Source organism: Oncorhynchus keta, chromosome 34 (genome assembly GCF_023373465.1).
Source record: "Oncorhynchus keta strain PuntledgeMale-10-30-2019 chromosome 34, Oket_V2, whole genome shotgun sequence".
Taxonomy (NCBI): domain Eukaryota; kingdom Metazoa; phylum Chordata; class Actinopteri; order Salmoniformes; family Salmonidae; genus Oncorhynchus; species Oncorhynchus keta.
In genome coordinates, this window is record NC_068454.1 from 27308184 (window position 1) to 27328816 (window position 20633).

At 47.7% G+C, this 20633-nt stretch overlaps 1 protein-coding gene across 2 annotated transcripts in view; it reads right to left on the reverse strand.

Moving 5' to 3' along the window:
* LOC118366646 (receptor tyrosine-protein kinase erbB-4-like) overlaps positions 1-20633 on the reverse strand; it is a 545013-nt gene that overhangs the window by 53198 nt on the left and 471182 nt on the right. The window contains exons 18-20 of one of the 2 annotated variants that reach the window (XM_052493562.1): positions 14331-14453; positions 13001-13099; positions 2004-2186 (exon numbers count right to left, since the gene is read on the reverse strand). In XM_052493562.1, the coding sequence (XP_052349522.1) occupies positions 2004-2186; positions 13001-13099; positions 14331-14453 (405 nt within the window). Of the gene's footprint in view, positions 1-2003; positions 2190-13000; positions 13100-14330; positions 14454-20633 lie in introns of both variants that reach the window. The other variant, XM_052493560.1, reaches the window with a different exon arrangement.

Consider the following 20633-nt stretch of genomic DNA (forward strand, 5'->3'; position numbering starts at 1 on the left):
AAGAGAGATAGAGAGAGAGAGAGAGAGGGACAGACAGACAGGCAGACAGACAGACAGACAGACAGACAGACAGACAGACAGACAGACAGACAGACAGACAGACAGACAGACAGACAGACAGACAGACAGAGAGAGTGCAGGTGTTCATAGTGTTTTGTATACTCAGTGTATACCCAGAGAGAGAGAGAGTGACAGAGTGCAGGTGTTCGTAGTGTTTTGTATACTCAGTGTATACCCAGAGAGAGAGTGAGAGAGTGTAGGTGTTCATAGTGTTTTGTATACTCAGTGTATACCCAGAGAGAGAGTGAGAGAGTGCAGGTGGTCATAGTGTTTTGTATACTCAGTGTATACCCGGAGAGAGAGAGTGAGAGAGTGTAGGTGTTCATAGTGCTTTGTATACTCAGTGTATACCCAGAGAGAGAGAGAGTGAGAGAGTGCAGGTGTTCATAGTGTTTTGTATACTCAGTGTATACCCAGAGAGAGAGAGTGAGAGAGTGTAGGTGTTCATAGTGTTTTGTATACTCAGTGTATACCCAGAGAGAGAGAGAGTGCAGGTGTTCATAGTGTTTTGTATACTCAGTGTATACCCAGAGAGAGAGAGAGTGCAGGTGTTCATAGTGTTTTGTATACTCAGTGTATACCCAGAGAGAGAGAGTGAGAGAGTGCAGGTGTTCATAGTGTTTTGTATACTCAGTGTATACCCAGAGAGAGAGTGAGAGAGTGTAGGTGTTCATAGTGCTTTGTATACTCAGTGTATACCCAGAGAGAGAGAGAGAGTGAGAGAGTGCAGGTGTTCATAGTGTTTTGTATACTCAGTGTATACCCAGAGAGAGAGAGAGTGAGAGAGTGCAGGTGTTCATAGTGTTTTGTATACTCAGTGTATACCCAGAGAGAGAGAGTGAGAGAGTGTAGGTGTTCATAGTGTTTTGTATACTCAGTGTATACCCAGAGAGTGAGAGAGTGTAGGTGTTCATAGTGTTTTGTATACTCAGTGTATACCCAGAGAGTGAGAGAGTGTAGGTGTTCATAGTGTTTTGTATACTCAGTGTATACCCAGAGAGAGAGAGTGCAGGTGTTCATAGTGTTTTGTATACTCAGTGTATACCCAGAGAGAGAGAGTGCAGGTGTTCATAGTGTTTTGTATACTCAGTGTATACCCAGAGAGAGAGAGTGCAGGTGTTCATAGTGTTTTGTATACTCAGTGTATACCCAGAGAGAGAGAGTGCAGGTGTTCATAGTGTTTTGTATACTCAGTGTATACCCAGAGAGAGAGAGTGCAGGTGTTCATAGTGTTTTGTATACTCAGTGTATACCCAGAGAGAGAGAGTGCAGGTGTTCATAGTGTTTTGTATACTCAGTGTATACCCAGAGAGAGAGAGTGCAGGTGTTCATAGTGTTTTGTATACTCAGTGTATACCCAGAGAGAGAGAGTGCAGGTGTTCATAGTGTTTTGCATACTCAGTGTATACCCAGAGAGAGAGAGTGCAGGTGTTCATAGTGTTTTGTATACTCAGTGTATACTCAGAGAGAGAGAGTGCAGGTGTTCATAGTGTTTTGTATACTCAGTGTATACCCAGAGAGAGAGAGTGCAGGTGTTCATAGTGTTTTGCATACTCAGTGTATACCCAGAGAGAGAGAGTGCAGGTGTTCACAGTGTTTTGTATACTCAGTGTATACCCAGAGAGAGAGTGCAGGTGTTCATAGTGTTTTGTATACTCAGTGTATACCCAAACTCCATTGCAACACAGTGGGGTGACGGTTACTGTAAAGGCTGCGAGAGGGATTTCAAAACTCCCTCAAACATGCATATAATGGTAAATGGATATTCCATAGCGATATGTTTGACCTTCTTATCACCTTTTCGTATTTGATCATTTGAATGACAGAACAGTCACAGTGGGTATGTATAGTAGTAGATACCTATGAAACAGGGGCACAGACAGAAAGTGGCTGATGGTGCTCGAACCCCCATACAAGTTTTAACCTTAACAGGTGAGTCCTACCTTGGCGATCTGAACACACCAGTTGAGCAACAGCTGGGAGCCGATGTTGTCCTTGTGTTCATGGACGTAGTCGAGCAGACAGCCGTGGGGCATGAGCTGGGTGACCAACTGGATGGTGGGGCTCAGGCAGACCCCCAGGAGACGGACCAGGTGGGGGTGCTCCATGCTAGCCATGATCAGAGCCTCCTGGGGAACACACACAGGGACTCAGGCACACAGGGAGACCATATATTCTAATACATTTGAACCATAGGGGGTGCCTATATTTGTCCTGTCTCACATATGTACAAGTGTGTGTTGTGAAATGGAAGTGTGTTTTTTGCATATCTGTGAGACACCTTCAGAGAGTGGGGTCACGGCCAGGGATCAGCCATTATTGACGGCATCCCTGTAGCAATTAGGGTTAAGTGCCTTGCTCAAGAGCAGATCGACAGATTTTTCATCTCGTCGGGTCGGAGATTCGAACCATAGCATCCTTTCGGTTACTGGCCCAGCACTCTATCCGCTACGCTACCTGCTGCCCACATACACTGCTGTACGTCAGGGGGTAAGGGATGTCTTATTAGGGCTGTATAAGGACTGAAATGTCCTTTGCGTTCGTTCAAATCATGCATTATTCCATTTGGTTTAACTGATGAGCAGCACAAGTACGAGCAAGAAAGATATCAACATTTAATCACCCAATTCACAAGATACATACACACTAGCACTCACAGCCACCAGCAGTACAGCCAACCTCACAACCCCACACACAAAGACAACATAAATTCAACCAGGCTATTGCCACGTTGTATCCCATGACAGTAATGGTGTTATACAGGGAGAGCAGGCAGGAAAGTATAGTATAGTGCATACGGCTCAGAGAGAGAGTTGAGACTGCAGGCCAAATGGCACCCTTTTCCCTATATGGTGCACTACCTTTGACCAGGGCCCATATGGAAACCCACAGGGCTTTGGTAAAAAGAAAGAATGTAGTGCACCACACAGGGCATAGGGTGCAGTTTGAGACACAGGTTGGATTTATGATCACTGCTTCACTGCACTTGAATAATCCAGTCCTTAGTTATCAGCTGCAGATCTATTACAATCTTAGGCCCTACATCTCCACGATCTTAAATCAGGGCCATTGTCAGAGCGAGAGAAGGGCAGAGAAGGGGAGAGAAGGGCCACTCGGTCTGCTTTTAACTGAGCCTGCCTGTATAACAGCTTCCTCCCCTGTAAATCTACATGGTAAAAAGGTTCATCCATCATTTTTGTGTGTGACTGTGTGTACTGGGGGAGCTATAATTCTACAGCATAGGCTTAGAATAGAAAAACACACTTGACAAAAGCATGCACAAACACAAAACACACACACACATACTTGAACATATTCCCACAAGCATTATATATTGATAGCTCTGAATTTGTTATGTGTATAGTGACAACATGATCTTGTTCACAATGATGCGACGACTGAGAACTGCTAACTGCTAAGCTAATGCTACATATTAGCATGCGCAGTAGTGTTCCACTGTGTGGATTCCGTTGTTCATCAGTGTGTGACTACATGTGCCTTCCACGTGTGTCGTCTACGCGTGTCTTCTATGGTGTTACGTCTACGTGTGTCTTCTATGTGTGTCTTCTATGGTGTTACGTCTACGTGTGTCTTCTATGGTGTTACATCTACGTGTGTCTTCTATGGTGTTACGTCTACGTGTGTCTTCTATGGTGTTACGTCTACGTGTGTCTTCTACGTGTGTCTTCTATGGTGTTACGTCTACGTGTGTCTTCTATGGTGTTACGTCTACGTGTGTCTTCTACGTGTGTCTTCTACGTGTGTCTTCTATGGTGTTACATCTACGTGTGTCTTCTATGGTGTTACGTCTACGTGTGTCTTCTATGGTGTTACGTCTACGTGTGTCTTCTACGTGTGTCTTCTACGTGTGTCTTCTACGTGTGTCTTCTATGGTGTTACGTCTACGTGTGTCTTCTATGTGTGTCTTCTATGGTGTTACGTCTACGTGTGTCTTCTATGGTGTTACGTCTACGTGTGTCTTCTATGGTGTTACGTCTACGTGTGTCTTCTACGTGTGTCTTCTACGTGTGTCTTCTATGGTGTTACGTCTACGTGTGTCTTCTACGTGTGTCTTCTACGTGTGTCTTCTATGGTGTTACGTCTACGTGTGTCTTCTACGTGTGTCTTCTATGGTGTTACGTCTACGTGTGTCTTCTATGGTGTTACGTCTACGTGTGTCTTCTATGGTGTTACGTCTACGTGTGTCTTCTACGTGTGTCTTCTACGTGTGTCTTCTATGGTGTTACGTCTACGTGTGTCTTCTACGTGTGTCTTCTATGGTGTTACGTCTACGTGTGTCTTCTATGTGTGTCTTCTATGGTGTTACGTCTACGTGTGTCTTCTATGTGTGTCTTCTATGGTGTTACGTCTACGTGTGTCTTCTATGGTGTTACGTCTACGTGTGTCTTCTACGTGTGTCTTCTATGGTGTTACGTCTACGTGTGTCTTCTACGTGTGTCTTCTACGTGTGTCTTCTACGTGTGTCTTCTATGGTGTTACGTCTACGTGTGTCTTCTACGTGTGTCTTCTATGGTGTTACGTCTACGTGTGTCTTCTACATGTGTCTTCTATGGGGTTACGTCTACGTGTGTCTTCTATGGTGTTACATCTACGTGTGTCTTCTACGTGTGTCTTCTACGTGTGTCTTCTACATGTGTCTTCTATGGTGTTACGTCTACGTGTGTCTTCTATGGTGTTACATCTACGTGTGTCTTCTACGTGTGTCTTCTACGTGTGTCTTCTATGGGGTTACGTCTACGTGTGTCTTCTACATGTGTCTTCTATGGTGTTACGTCTACGTGTGTCTTCTATGTGTGTCTTCTATGGGGTTATGTCTACGTGTGTCTTCTACATGTGTCTTCTACGGTGTTACGTCTACGTGTGTCTTCTACATGTGTCTTCTATGGGGTTATGTCTACGTGTGTCTTCTACATGTGTCTTCTACGGTGTTACGTGTACGTGTGTCGTCTACATGTGTCGTCTACGTGTGTCGTCTACATGTGTCGTCTACGTGTGTCGTCTACATGTGTCGTCTACGTGTGTCTTCTACGCGTGTCATCTACGTGTGTCGTCTACGTGTGTCTTCTACGTGTGTCGTCTACGTGTGTCGTCTACGTGTGTCGTCTACGTGTGTCTTCTACGTGTGTCGTCTACGTGTGTCTTCTACGTGTGTCTTCTACGTGTGTCGTCTACGTGTGTCTTCTACGCGTGTCGTCTACGTGTGTCGTCTACGTGTGTCTTCTACCTGTGTCGTCTACGTGTGTCGTCTACGTGTGTCGTCTACGTGTGTCGTCTACGTGTGTCGTCTACGTGTGTCGTCTACGTGTGTCGTCTACGTGTGTCGTCTACGTGTGTCGTCTACGTGTGTCTTCTACGTGTGTCGTCTACGTGTGTCGTCTACGTGTGTCGTCTACGTGTGTCGTCTACGTGTGTCTTCTACGTGTGTCTTCTACGTGTGTCGTCTACGTGTGTCTTCTACGTGTGTCGTCTACGTGTGTCTTCTACGTGTGTCTTCTACGTGTGTCGTCTACGTGTGTCGTCTACGTGTGTCTTCTACGCGTGTCGTCTACGTGTGTCGTCTACGTGTGTCTTCTACGTGTGTCTTCTACATGTGTCTTCTACGTGTGTTTTCTAAGTCTGTCGTCTGCGCGTGTCGTCTACGTGTGTCTTCTACGTGTGTCTTCTACGTGTGTCTTCTACATGTGTCTTCTACGTGTGTTTTCTAAGTCTGTCGTCTGCGCGTGTCATCTACGTGTGTCTTCTACGTGTGTCGTCTACGTGTGTCTTCTACGTGTGTCGTCTACGTGTGTCGTCTACGTGTGTCTTCTACGTGTGTCGTCTACGTGTGTCTTCTACGTGTGTCGTCTACGTGTGTCTTCTACGTGTGTCTTCTACGTGTGTCGTCTACGTGTGTCGTCTACGTGTGTCGTCTACGTGTGTCGTCTACGTGTGTCTTCTACGTGTGTCTTCTACGTGTGTCTTCTACGTGTGTTTTCTAAGTCTGTCGTCTACGCGTGTCGTCTACGTGTGTCGTCTACGTGTGTCGTCTACGTGTGTCTTCTACGTGTGTCTTCTACGTGTGTCGTCTACGTGTGTCGTCTACGTATGTCGTCTACGCGTGTCGTCTACGTGTGTCTTCTACGCGTGTCGTCTACGTGTGTCGTCTACGTGTGTCGTCTACGTGTGTCTTCTACGCGTGTCGTCTACGTGTGTCGTCTACGTGTGTCTTCTACGTGTGTCTTCTACATGTGTCTTCTACGTGTGTTTTCTAAGTCTGTCGTCTGCGCGTGTCGTCTACGTGTGTCTTCTACGTGTGTCTTCTACGTGTGTCTTCTACATGTGTCTTCTACGTGTGTTTTCTAAGTCTGTCGTCTACGCGTGTCGTCTACGTGTGTCTTCTACGTGTGTCGTCTACGTGTGTCTTCTACGCGTGTCGTCTACGTGTGTCGTCTACGTGTGTCTTCTACGTGTGTCTTCTACGTGTGTCTTCTACGTGTGTCGTCTACGTGTGTCGTCTACGTGTGTCTTCTACGTGTGTCTTCTACGTGTGTCGTCTACGTGTGTCTTCTACGCGTGTCGTCTACGTGTGTCTTCTACGTGTGTCTTCTACATGTGTCTTCTACGTGTGTTTTCTAAGTCTGTCGTCTGCGCGTGTCGTCTACGTGTGTCTTCTACGTGTGTCTTCTACGTGTGTCGTCTACAAGTGTCTTCTACATTTGTCGTCTACTTGTGTCGTCTACATGTGTTGTCTACGTGTGTTGTCTACGTGTGTCTTCTACGCGTGTCGTATACGCGTGTCTTCTACGTGTGTCTTCTACGTGTGTCGTCTACGTGTGTCTTCTACGTGTGTTGTCTACGTGTGTCTTCTACATTTGTCGTCTACGTGTGTCGTCTACATGTGTCGTCTACGTGTGTCGTCTACGTGTGTCATCTACTTGTGTAGTTTACGTGTGTCTTCTACGTGTGTCTTCTACGTATCTCGTCTACGTGTGTCGTCTACTTGTGTCGTTTACGTGTGTCTTCTACGTGTGTCTTCTACATTTGTCGTCTACGTGTGTCTTCTAAGTGTGTCGTCTACGTGTGTCGTCTACGTGTGTCTTCTACATTTGTCGTCTACGTGTGTCTTCTACGTGTGTCGTCTACGTGTGTCGTCTACGTGTGTCTTCTACATTTGTCGTCTACGTGTGTCTTCTACGTGTGTCGTCTACGTGTGTCGTCTACGTGTGTCTTCTACATTTGTCGTCTACGTGTGTCTTCTACGTGTGTCGTCTACGTGTGTCTTCTACATTTGTCGTCTACGTGTGTCGTCTACGTGTGTCTTCTACATTTGTCGTCTACGTGTGTCTTCTACGTGTGTCGTCTACGTGTGTCGTCTACGTGTGTCTTCTACATTTGTCGTCTACGTGTCTTCTACGTGTGTCTTCTACGTGTGTCGTCTACGTGTGTCTTCTACGCATGTCGTCTACGTGTGTCGTCTACGTGTGTCTTCTACGTGTGTCTTCTACATGTGTCTTCTACGTGTGTTTTCTAAGTCTGTCGTCTGCGCGTGTCGTCTACGTGTGTCTTCTACGTGTGTCTTCTACGTGTGTCGTCTACGCGTGTCTTCTACGTGTGTCTTCTACGTGTGTCGTCTACTTGTGTCGTCTACATGTGTCGTCTACGTGTGTTGTCTACGTGTGTCTTCTACGCGTGTCGTATACGCGTGTCTTCTACGTGTGTCTTCTACGTGTGTCTTCTACATGTGTCGTCTACGTGTGTCTTCTACGTGTGTTGTCTACGTGTGTCTTCTACATTTGTCGTCTACGTGTGTCGTCTACGTGTGTCGTCTACGTGTGTCATCTACTTGTGTAGTTTACGTGTGTCTTCTACGTGTGTCTTCTACGTATCTCGTCTACGTGTGTCGTCTACTTGTGTCGTTTACGTGTGTCTTCTACGTGTGTCTTCTACATTTGTCGTCTACGTGTGTCTTCTAAGTGTGTCGTCTACGTGTGTCGTCTACGTGTGTCTTCTACATTTGTCGTCTACGTGTGTCTTCTACGTGTGTCGTCTACGTGTGTCGTCTACGTGTGTCTTCTACATTTGTCGTCTACGTGTGTCTTCTACGTGTGTCGTCTACGTGTGTCGTCTACGTGTGTCTTCTACATTTGTCGTCTACGTGTGTCATCTACTTGTGTAGTTTACGTGTGTCTTCTACGTGTGTCTTCTACGTGTCTCGTCTACGTGTGTCGTCTACTTGTGTCGTTTACGTGTGTCTTCTACGTGTGTCTTCTACATTTGTCGTCTACGTGTGTCTTCTACGTGTGTCGTCTACGTTGTCTTCTACATTTGTCGTCTACGTGTGTCGTCTACGTGTGTCTTCTACATTTGTCGTCTACGTGTGTCTTCTACGTGTGTCGTCTACGTGTGTCGTCTACGTGTGTCTTCTACATTTGTCGTCTACGTGTCTTCTATGTGTGTCGTCTACGTGTGTCTTCTACGTGTGTCGTCTACGTGTGTCGTCTACGTGTCGTCTACATCTACATGTGTCTTTCTAAACAGTTGAACAAACCAAACTAGGTAAAACATCTCCATTAACAGAGAGAGGGATATGACATGTCATTGTCTCAGTCTAGACTACTAGGTTTATTATAGCAGAAATAAAGAAGGGTCCAGAGCTGTGCTTAGCCCTTCAAAAGGAATAACTCACACTGGTGCCCTGCCGGTAACACACGCAGGAGCATGCACACACACACTCATCCACCTGTGTGTGGACACAGACATGCATGCATGCACACGCGCACCCGCACACACACACACACACACACACACACACACACACACACACACACACACACACACACACACACACACACACAAACAAACAGTGGTCTAGACTACCATGGTGTTGACAGTCTTCTTAATTAATGAGTATTCATCCTCCTGCTATGCTGCTACAGTAGTAAACAGGGCTGCTGCTCATTGGCCAAACATTGCCAGGGGCCATCTCTACGTCCGTGTGGGTCCGTGTGTGTGCATGTGTTGTGTGTGCGTGCGTGTTTGTGTGTGCGTGTGTGTTGTGTGTGTCCGTGTGTGTCTGTGTGTCTGTGTGTGCGTGTGTGTCTGCGTCCAATCTGAAGACACGTGCCACTGCGTTTTGATTGCTGTTTAAATGAAGAAGCTGTGCTGCCTCCTCTTCCTAAATTCTCCATGGCAGGGAGGGAGGAGAGCTGAGGGAGGAGATCGGAGGGAGGAGAACGGAGGGAGAAGCGCAGAGGGAGGAGGGTGGAGAGCAGATGGAGGACAGAGGAGGGAGGAAAGAGGACAGAGGAGAGAGTACAGAGGAGGAATGAAAGAGGAGGAAGGACGGAGGAGAGAGGAATGTGGAGGGAGGAAAGAGGAGGGAGGACAGAGGAGGGAGGAAAGAGGAGGGAGGACAGAGGAGGGAGGACAGAGGAGGAAGGAAGGAGGAGGGAGGACAGAGGGAGGAATGAGGAGGGAGGAAAGAGGAGGGAGGAAAGAGGAGGGAGGAAAGAGGAGGGAGGACAGAGGAGGGAGGACAGAGGAGGGAGGAAAGAGGAGGGAGGACAGAGGAGGGAGGAAAGAGGAGGGAAGACAGAGGAGGGAGGACAGAGGAGGAAGGAAAGAGGAGGGAGGACAGAGTAGGGAGGAAAGAGGAGAGAGGAAAGAGGACAGAGGAGAGAGGAAAGAGAAGGGAGGACAGAGGAGAGAGGAAAGAGGAGGGAGGACAGAGGAGGGAGGAATGAGGAGAGAGGAAAGAGGACAGAGGAGGGAGGACAGAGGAGGGAGGACAGAGGAGAGAGGAAAGAGGACAGAGGAATGAGGAGAGAGGAAAGAGGAGGGAAGACAGATGAGGGAGGAAAGAGGAGGGAGGACAGAGGAGGAAGGAAAGAGGAGAGAGGACAGAGGAGAATGGACGGAGGAGAAAGGAAAGAGGAGGGAGGACAGAGGCGGGAGGAATGAGGAGGGAGGAAAGAGGAGGGAGGACAGAGGAGGGAGGACAGAGGAGGGAGGAAAGAGGAGGGAGGACAGAGGAGGGAGGAAAGAGGAGAGAGGAGAGAGGAGGGAGGAAAGAGGAGGGAGGACAGAGGAGAGAGGAAAAAGGACAGAGGAGAGAGGAAAGAGAAGGGAGGACAGAGGAGAGAGGAAAGAGGAGGGAGGACAGAGGAGGGAGGAAAGAGGAGGGAGGACAGAGGAGGGAGGACAGAGGAGGAAGGAAAGAGGAGGGAGGACAGAGGGAGGAATGAGGAGGGAGGAAAGAGGAGGGAGGACAGAGGAGGGAGGAAAGAGGAGGGAGGAAAGAGGAGGGAGGAAAGAGGAGGGAGGACAGAGGAGGGAGGATAGAGGAGGGAGGACAGAGGAGGGAGGAAAGAGGAGGGAGGACAGAGGAGGGAGGAAAGAGGAGGGAAGACAGAGGAGGGAGGACAGAGGAGGGAGGAAAGAGGAGAGAGGAAAGAGGACAGAGGAGAGAGGAAAGAGAAGGGAGGACAGAGGAGAGAGGAAAGAGGAGGGAGGACAGAGGAGGGAGGACAGAGGAGGGAGGAATGAGGAGAGAGGAGAGAGGACAGAGGAGAGAGGAAAGAGGAGGGAGGACAGAGGAGAGAGGAAAGAGGACAGAGGAGGGAGGACAGAGGAGAAAGGAAAGAGGAGGGAGGACAGAGGAGGGAGGAATGAGGAGGGAGGAAAGAGGAGGGAGGACAGAGGAGGGAGGAAAGAGGAGGGAGGACAGAGGAGGGAGGACAGAGGAGGGAGGACAGAGGAGAGAGGACAGAGGAGGGAGGAAAGTAGAGGGAGGACAGAGGAGGGAGGACAGAGGAGGGAGGACAGAGGAGGGAGGAAAGAGGAGGGAGGACAGAGGAGGGAGGAAAGTAGAGGGAGGACAGAGGAGGGAGGACAGAGGAGGGAGGACAGAGGAGAGAGGAAAGAGGAGGGAGGACAGAGGAGGGAGGAAAGAGGAGGGAGGACAGAGGAGAGAGGAAAGAGGAGGGAGGACAGAGGGCAGAGGAAAGAGAAGGGAGGAAAGAGGAGGGAGGACAGTGGAGAGAGGAAAGAGAAGGGAGGACAGAGGACAGAAGATGGAGGACAGAGGTGGAAGGAAACAGGAGGGAGGACAGAGGAGGGAGGACAGAGGAGAGAGGAAAGAGGAGGGAGGACAGAGGACAGAAGATGGAGGACAGAGGAGGAAGGAAAGAGGAGGGAGGACAGAGGAGAGAGGAAAGAGGAGGGAGGACAGAGGAGAGAGGAAAGAGAAGGGAGGACAGAGGACAGAAGATGGAGGACAGAGGAGGAAGGAAAGAGGAGGGAGGACAGAGGAGGGAGGACAGAGGAGAGAGGAAAGAGGAGGGAGGACAGAGGAGAGAGGAAAGAGAAGGGAGGACAGAGGACAGAAGGTGGAGGACAGATGAGGAAGGAAAGAGGAGGGAGGACAGAGGAGAGAGGAAAGAGGAGGGAGGACAGAGGAGAGAGGAAAGAGAAGGGAGGACAGAGGGCAGAAGATCGAGGACAGAAGAGGGAGGACAGAGGAGGGAGGAAAGAGGAGGGAGGAAAGAGGAGGGAGGACAGAAGAGGGAGGACAGAGGAGGGAGGACAGAAGAGGGAGGAAAGAGGAGGGAGGAAAGAGGAGGGAGGAATGAGGAGGGAGGAAAGAGGAGGGAGGCAGCTCCTTCAAGTCTCCTCAGTCTGATACCTGTCTCTCCAGCCGTGTGAGCGTGCGTCCCAAATGGCACCCTATTCCCTTTATAGTGCACTACCTTTTACCAGGACCCATAGGGCAGGGAACCATTTAGGGAACACAGGAGGTTGGTGGCACCTTACTTGGGGAGGATGGGCTCGTGGTATCGGCTGGAGCGGAATGAGTGGAATGGTTTCAAATACATCAAACACAGTTTCCATATGGTTGATGCCATTTCATTCGCTCCATTCCAGCCATTATGATGAGCCATCCTGTCCTCAGCAGCCTCCTGTGATAGTGAATAACATGCCATTTGGAACACAGGCTGAGTCTCCCCTCCCCTACCTCTCCACATTGACCCCTCCTGTTTAGTCAAAGACATCTGAAGGTCCTCCTCCCCCTTCATCCCCCCTCCTCCCTCATGCTGTCCTCCAGTTGACAGGCAGCTATCCCACCAGCCAAGGCAGCAGAGAGCACTGGACCTGGGTTCAACTAATATTTAAAATAATTTCAAATACTGTGCTTAATTTAGCCTGTCTGATGCCATTGAACCAATATAATAATCCACTCCAGGCAGGGTGATGCAATGCATTTTTTAAAATTTCAAATAGTATTTGAAACCAGGTCTGCTGAGCCCCATTGATTCCTCTCTTGGAGAATGGAAGAGAGGAGGGGAGAAAAGAGGATAATGAGAGGAGGAGAGAGATAGGAGGGAGGAAGTGAGGGAAGGGAAAGCTCATTAGCATGGCACTCAGCTGATGATGCACTGCGGGAAATACCCAGCCTGCCTCTGGCTCCTCCTGGGGGCCATCACTAAGATCGCCTTCTAAGACACGTGCTACGTGTTACACCCACCCACCCACACACATCCACCCACACACACACACACACACACACACACACACACACACACACACACACACACACACACCCACACCCACACAGACACACAACGTACATGCACGCGCGTGTCTACACACATCAAAGCAAGATTGATAAAAGTAGAAATATAACCACGTTGTAATAGAAAGAGATTAAAACACAGTGGAAATGGGTTGCTAGGAGGGATTTCACTGAGGTTGCATCACAGATGTAGTAGATAACATCATTAGATTCTTGACATCCATTTTTCCTTTTGAAATAAAAGAGTGCTGAATGTTTTATGAATGACTGGGGATCGTACCGTCGTCAGCCATAGGCGCTGTGAGCCTGTGGTGTGTGGCGGTGGTGGTGTAGTGTATGGGGTCTCTACGGAGCCAGTAAAACACTCACATCCATGAACTCCACATTAGCCTTGGGTCCCGTTGCCTCGTTCAGGATCTTGATGGCGACCGGGATCTTCACTGTCTCACCCTCTGGCACCCAGATACCCTGAGGGGGAGAGGAGGAGAGAGGGGGAGAGGAGATGAGAGGTAAATTAGAGGGGGAGAGGAGGGTGGAGAGATGGGGAGAACGTTAGATGGGATGATAGGAGAGGAGAGAAGGAGAGGGAGAGGAGAGGTGGAGGGCAGGAGAGGAGAGAAGGAGAGGGAGAGGAGAGGTGGAGAGATGGGGAGAAAGTTAGATGGGATGATAGGAGAGGAGAGAAGGAGAGGGAGAGGAGAGGTGGAAGGCAGGGGAGGAGAGAAGGAGAGGGAGAGGAGAGGTGGAGGGCAGGAGAGGAGAGGAGGAGAGAAGGAGAGGGAGAGGAGAGGTGGAGGGCAGGAGAGGAGAGGAGGAGAGAAGGAGAGGGAGAGGAGAGGTGGAGGGCAGGAGAGGAGAGGAGGAGAGAAGGAGAGGGAGAGGAGAGGTGGAGGGCAGGAGAGGAGAGAAGGAGAGGGAGAGGAGAGGTGGAGGGCAGGAGAGGAGAGAAGGAGAGGGAGAGGAGAGGTGGTGGAGGGGAGGAGAGGAGAGGAGAGAAGGAGAGGGAGAGGAGAGGTGGAGGGCAGGAGAGGAGAGAAGGAGAGGGAGAGGAGAGGTGGAGGGCAGGAGAGGAGAGAAGGAGAGGGAGAGGAGAGGTGGAGGGGAGGAGAGGAGAGAAGGAGAGGGAGAGGAGAGGTGGAGGGCAGGAGAGGAGAGAAGGAGAGGGAGAGGAGAGGTGGAGGGGAGGAGAGGAGAGAAGGAGAGGGAGAGGAGAGGTGAATTACATGAAGGGAACAAGAAACATGTGTAAAAAAGGGAAGTGGGAATAGGGGAGGTAAGACTACACAGCTGCTGAGTCACAAAGTCAGACACTGGTTTATAGACATACAGTAGTTCAGACCTCTTACACTATGAGACACATAGTAGTTCAGACCTCTTACACTGTGAGAAATACCATAGTTCAGGGCTATCTCTCTGCTCTTATCCTCTCTCCTGCTTGAGTCACAGCAGACCTGACCTGGATTTGCATGTGATCCTTACTACGTGCCTATGGCAACTCTCCTCTGTCTGCTTCCATTCCTCCCTCCCTATCTCCCTCCCTCCCTCTTTCCTTCCATTCTCATTTCCTGTTATCATCTCCCCATCTCCCCAGGCTCCCTATCATTCTCTCTCTCCCACCCTCCACATTGAAACACCTCCTAATTTCTAACTTGCAAAAAAAGTGGTTGGAGCTGTGTGAGTGCATGTGATAAGTTGATACCTTGTAGACGGTGCCGAAGGCCCCCGAGCCCAGTATCTTGACCCTCTTGAGTTCAGTCTCTTTGAGGATGCGGAGCTGGGCCTGGTTAGGGGCTGTACCACTAGGTGTCAGGGGCTCCACCAGCTACAGGGAGAAACACTCAATCAACTCATCAGTCAAATAAACAGTCAATGACTGCAATAAACAGACCCTCACTCCGTTACCCGTCAATCAACCAATCAATCTAGCAAGCTATTAAGAAACCAACCAGTCACATCTCCCATGGGTATGGCACTCTTTCATCTTTCGAAGAGAAACCTTCAAAGAGACTTACCAGAGAGGCAAAAGTGACAAATATAAAACAAGAGGGCAAGAGAGAGGGAAAGAGATGGAGAACTAGTATAGACTCGCGTAGTTTCATTATCTTTCAAGTGGAGAACAATGAATCCACCGGAAGGGAGAGAGGGATAGGGAGGAAGAGAGGTGGAAAGTGAGGGAAAGAAAGAGTGAGGGAGGGGAGATATAGAGAGGGGAAGCGAGCGAAAGAGAGAAAAAGAGAGGAAAGGAAAGCAGCAATACAATTAAAACATGACAAATGTTGGAGAGAGAGAAAGAGAGAGCGAGAGAGAGAGAGAGGGGGAAGGAGCAGAGAGAGAGAGAAAGAGAGACAGCGAGAGATGGAAGAAAAAGAGAGAATGTGAGGGAGGGAGAGACAGATAGAGAAAGGGAGAAGAAGTAAATCAGCTCTCCTCTCTGCTTCGGCTCTGTCCTTTGGCTCATCACAACACTCTAATTAAAAAAACATAGCTGTTCTTTATTTAAATGGAGTTCTGAATCAGGCTTGCAGAAGAGGACAGAGAAGAGGAAAGAGGGGGAGGGGAAAGAGAGTGAGAAAGAGAAGGGGTAGAGAGGAAAGAAGGATAGGGGGAAGAGGAAGAAGACGGAGAGAGGGAGGAAAGAGATAGAGAATGGACATGGAAGGAGCAAAGAAGATGGGATGGATTGTCAAAACATAACTTGATAAACAGGAAGATGGGAAAACACGCAGGTAAAGCTAGACAAGACCAGATGAACTGGCAACAGACAAACAGAGAACGCAGGTGTAAATACACAGGGGATAATGAGGAAGATGGGTGACACCAGGACCATGTCCCAGGACTACCTGACATGATGACTCCTTGCTGTCCCCAGTCCACCTGACCGTGCTGCTGCTCCAGTTTCAACTGTTCTGCCTTATTATTATTCGACCATGCTGGTCATTTATGAACATTTGAACATCTTGGCCATGTTCTGTTATAATCTCCACCCGGCACAGCCAGAAGAGGACTGGCCTCCCCACATAGCCTGGTTCCTCTCTAGGTTTCTTACTAGGTTTTGGCCTTTCTAGGGAGTTTTTCCTAGCCACCGTGCTTCTACACCTGCATTGCTTGCTGTTTGGGGTTTTAGGCTGGGTTTCTGTACAGCACTTTGAGATATCAGCTGATGTACGAAGGGCTATATAAATACATTTGATTTGATTTGATGTCCTTCCATATATTTTTAGTCCCCTCTCCCTCCCCCTCTTCTTCCTCTTCCCCCTCTCCTTCTCCTTCCCCCTTTCCCTTTCCATCTGTTTTTCTCCCCCTCTCTTTCCCTCTCTCCTTCCTCTCCCATCTTCCCTGCCCCTTCCTTATCTGTCATTACCTCTTTCCTCCCCCTCTTCTTCCTCTTCCCCCTCTCATTCTCCTTCCCCTTTCCATCTGTTTTCCTCCCCCTCTCTTTCCCCCTCGCCTTCCCTCTCTCCTTCCTCTCCCATCTTCCTTGCCTCTTCCTTATCTGTCATTATCTCTTTCCTCCCCCTCCCCCTCTTCTTCCTCTTCCCCCTCTCCTTCCCCCTCTCCCTCTCCTTCCCATTCTCTCTTCTCTGTCCTCTCATGTAAGGCTGATTCAAAATACCATTTAAATAAAGAACAGCTATTGTTTTTTAATCAGACGGTTGTGATGAGCCAGAGGGCCACACACAGCCAGCAACCTCACCTTCGCCCAAGACTGTAGGGAGCTGTCTGTTAGGCTATTTTCACACTTGGTCGATTTCAGCCAATTGTTTTGAATGTTTTTGTGCAGTGTGAACACTCCAACGGAATTCAGAACCCTCAAAAGAGCCTCTGAAGCAAACCGAACTGAGACCACTTCTAGAGGTGTTCGGAGTTCGGTCCGCTTGAATTCCACGGCCTGGTTCCCTTTATTTAGGGCAATGTGAACACAAAGCTCCACAGGCTCGCTTGTCATTATTCCTGCACCACACGCTAGACTACTGCAACACTGTTTCCCCTGCCACAACCCCCCACATTGGGTCCACAAAAGAGAGAAGATGGTGATGTGCAGGTTCTCAGAAATAAATGTGTGCTGTTTTTGCATATTGATCAGTGATTGTCAAGGATGCACAGAAATTCCAAAATATGTATGGAGTTCTTAGTTCAAGATTATTTGTTTGCGATATGTGATCTATAGGCTAAGAGAGTTTCATAAAGTGTTTACTCGATAGTGGGGTGAGAAGACAACATATTTGGTGAGAATCACAACATAGGGTACAAAATAAGTTTGAGCTCTTAAAGGGGCAGTGCCTACATTTTCAATTACATCATTATTCAATCTGCTGTTATTCTTCTGCTATTTATCATGTTACTCATAATATTGACATGTTAATATTATCTTCTGATTACAATGATTTAAATGCAATCTATTAGCTTCCAAATGTAAGTATGTACAATATCTAGCTGTCCGATAGCACCTTCTGATGGAATGGCTTGTGAGTTTAGATCAACTGTCACATCACATCATAATCCAAAATATAAGCTTGTTTTACTCCAATGTTTGTAAACAATGTAAATGTAAAATATGTCTAAAACTATCATCTTGATGTCATAGATGGTCAGCCCTTGCATCCATACCTCTGTTTCTGAATGTGAGCGTGGTTACATTTCTCCAGGGCCATCCCTCAGCTTTTTAACTAAACATAGGCTGACTTTACTCTTTGTAATTGTTTCAATTGACTGACTTGCCACTGAGTTTTGCATTGAGCCAATTTGTATTGAATACAAAATGTTGAGTTCCGTAATAATAAAGCATTGAACAGTACTGTATGTGTGTGCAGCTAATCAAGACAGCACAGTGGAGAGGAATGGATGGAGAGAGTGTGAGAGACCAGTGATGTAAGGTATTACGGAAAAAGGCACAATCTTGTCATTACTGAAATAACTAGTAAAAAGCCCTGTGCACCATCACTTCATGGCACTGTAAGTGTAGGGTAGAAGGACATGGCAGGAGACCAGCACATTCATGCTCTTACACCGCCCTATGTGATACTGAGAGCTTTAATGTAACCTGTCCCTGATGGCTGTTAACACAGATCACCCGCTCCTCTCCTACATGGGAGACTGAACGTCCGTCCGTCCGTCCGTCCGTCCGTCCGTCTGTCCGTCTGTCTACAGTGAGCTAGCGCTAGCCCAGGACAGTTTTCAGGCCTCCCTCTCACAGTCGGTATTAGCCACAGTACTGTTCGTGACTAAAATATGAAGTCAAGGCTATCAGTATACTGAAACTTAATAATAGGTTCTCTATACATGTTATTCATGTTATTTCACAGTAACTCTTATAACTAATCTATTTCACATGCAGTGGTGATGAATACTTGCCATTCAATTGCCAATTCAATATTAATAACTTGAAGATTGTTGAAATTTGAATTGAATTCAACATAATTTATCCAATTCAAGAATTGAATTGAAATGTCTAATTACATGGAATTGACCCCAACTGTGCTTGGCAGTGGATCATATCCTAGCCATTTACAACCAGATATGGTACCTGGTCAAAAGTAGCGAGCTACATAAGGATTAGGGTGCCATTTGGGACCAAGCCATCCTTTACCTATTCTATCCATTCATTGTGATCAGTCGAGAAGGTAAAGAGTCCCAAATTCAGACAAAATGCTTCCTGGTTTGGTCAAGTCGGGCTCTACAGCATGGCAGACTGGGTAATTCATTGAGATTGATGTCTGCACGGAGGATGAAATTGAGGTCTCCAATCTGCTCCCCACTCTGTGGAGGGAGGAGATTGTGTGTGGATTGAGGAGTGTGTGTGTTTGTCAAATCAAATCAAATCAAATTGTAACATATTTTGCAGACGTTATCACAGGTGCACCAAAATGCTTATGTTTGTAGCTCCAACAGTGCAGTAATACCTACCAATAAAAAAACAATACACACAAATAAAATAAAATAAAGAAATGAAGAAATATCAGAATGAGAAACATCAGAATCCAGAATATAAATATATACTGGAAATAATGGTGTGAAATAAACAGTATATGAATAGAAAAGGTTTGTACAGCAGTAGTTATATAGGCTCATCCTTGACTAGAATACAGTATATTCTAGATGGTAGCGGAGTGAACTGACCGCACCACCCGCTGGAGGAGAGCCTTGCAGCTGCAGACAGTGTAATTGCCATGCCAGGTGGTGATACACCCTTACAGGATGCTCTCAATGGTGCATCTGTAGAGGTTTGTCAGGGTCTTAGGAGCCAAGACAAATTCCTTCAGCCTCCTGAGGTTCAAGAACTAGAGTGGTTTGCTGCTGAACAGGGGGCCAAATTGCCAGTGGAAAGGAACAGGGGGCCAAATTGCCAGTGGAAAGGAACAGGGGGCCAAATTGCCAGTGGAAAGGAACAGGGGGCCAAATTGCCAGTGGAAAGGTGCAGCAAGCTCATTGATTGCTACAAGAAGCATTTGTTGGCAGTTATCTTTGCCAAAGGCAGTGCAATGAAGTTCTAGTTCTGAGGTGCCAATAATAATGTCCATGCCATTTGTCTGTATTTTCTAAATTAAAATGGTGTACTTAAGTTTCCAAAAATAAAATTTGCTCTGCAATGATGAAAATCCAATACGACGATGTTGAGACCAATTAATTTTTTCAATTTCAAGAAATAGAGAATTAGTCAAGAAAAGTGGAAGGGTGACAATTTACAACTGTACATGTAAACAGTTGTAATAGTGACCAGTAGCAGGATAAATAGATAAATACTAATGGTAATGGCAATCAATAATCAAAGAACAGCAGCATAATGGTAGTAATACATCTAATCAATCATTATTTTAGCAGCAGCGTAGAAGTGAGGGTGTGTGTGTGTAAATGTGTGGCGTAAGTAACGAATGTGAAAGTGAGGGTGAATGTAAGTGTGTGTATGCGAGTATGTGTGTGTGCGTGTGAGTAAGAGTGACAGTGAAGGTATGTGTGTCTGAGTGGGTAGAGACCTCTGGATGGGTATAGAGTCAGTGTGGATAGTCTGTGGAAGAGGGACAGCAGCGTTTAACAGTGTTACGACCAGGGGATAGAAGCTGTTCAGGAGTCTGTTGGTCTGAGCCTTGATGCACCGGTACCGCCTGCCAGATGGGAGGGTGGACAACAGTCCATGTCGCGAGTGTCTGGAGTCTCTGGCAATATTTCTCGCAAACCATTTCTGTATAGACCTCGCTTTAATGCACGAAGGCATTGTCATGCTGAAACAGGAAAGGGCCTTCCCCAAACTGTTGCCACAAAGTTGTAAGCACAGAATCGTCTAGAATGCCATTGTATGCTGTAGCATTAAGATTTCCCTTCACTGGAAGTAAGGGGCCTAGCCCGGACCATGTAAAACAGCCCCAGACCAATAATCCTCTTCCACCAAACTTGACAGTTTTACAGGCACTATTCATTGGGTTGTCCTGGCATCCACCAAACCCAGATTAGTCTGCCAGACGGTGAAGCGTGATTCATCACTCCAGAGAACACGTTTCCACTGCTCCAGAGTTCAATGGCAGCGCGCTTTACACTACTCCAGCTGACACATGGCATTGCGCATGGTGATCTCAGGCTTGTGAACGGCTGCACATGAAGCTCCCGAACAGTTCTTGTGCTTCCAGAGGCCGTTTGGAACTCGGTAGTGAGTGTTGCAACCGAGGACATACAATATTAATGAGCTACATGCTTCAGCATTAGCGGTCCCATTTTGTGAGCTTGTGTGACTTACCACTTCGCGGCTTGGCCGTTGTTGCTCCTAGAAGTTTGCACTTACAGTTGACCGTGGCAACTCTAGCAGGGCAGAAATTTTACGAGAGATTGCATGAATGTGTGCTTGATTTTATACAGCAATGGGTGTGGCTGAAATAGCCAAATCCACAAATGTGTAGGGATGTCCACATGTATATATTGTGTACGTCCTGGATGGCTGAGAGCTGCCCCTAGTGATGTGCTGGGCCGGCCACACCATCCTCTGTATGGCCTTCTGGTAGCGGGCAGTGCGGTC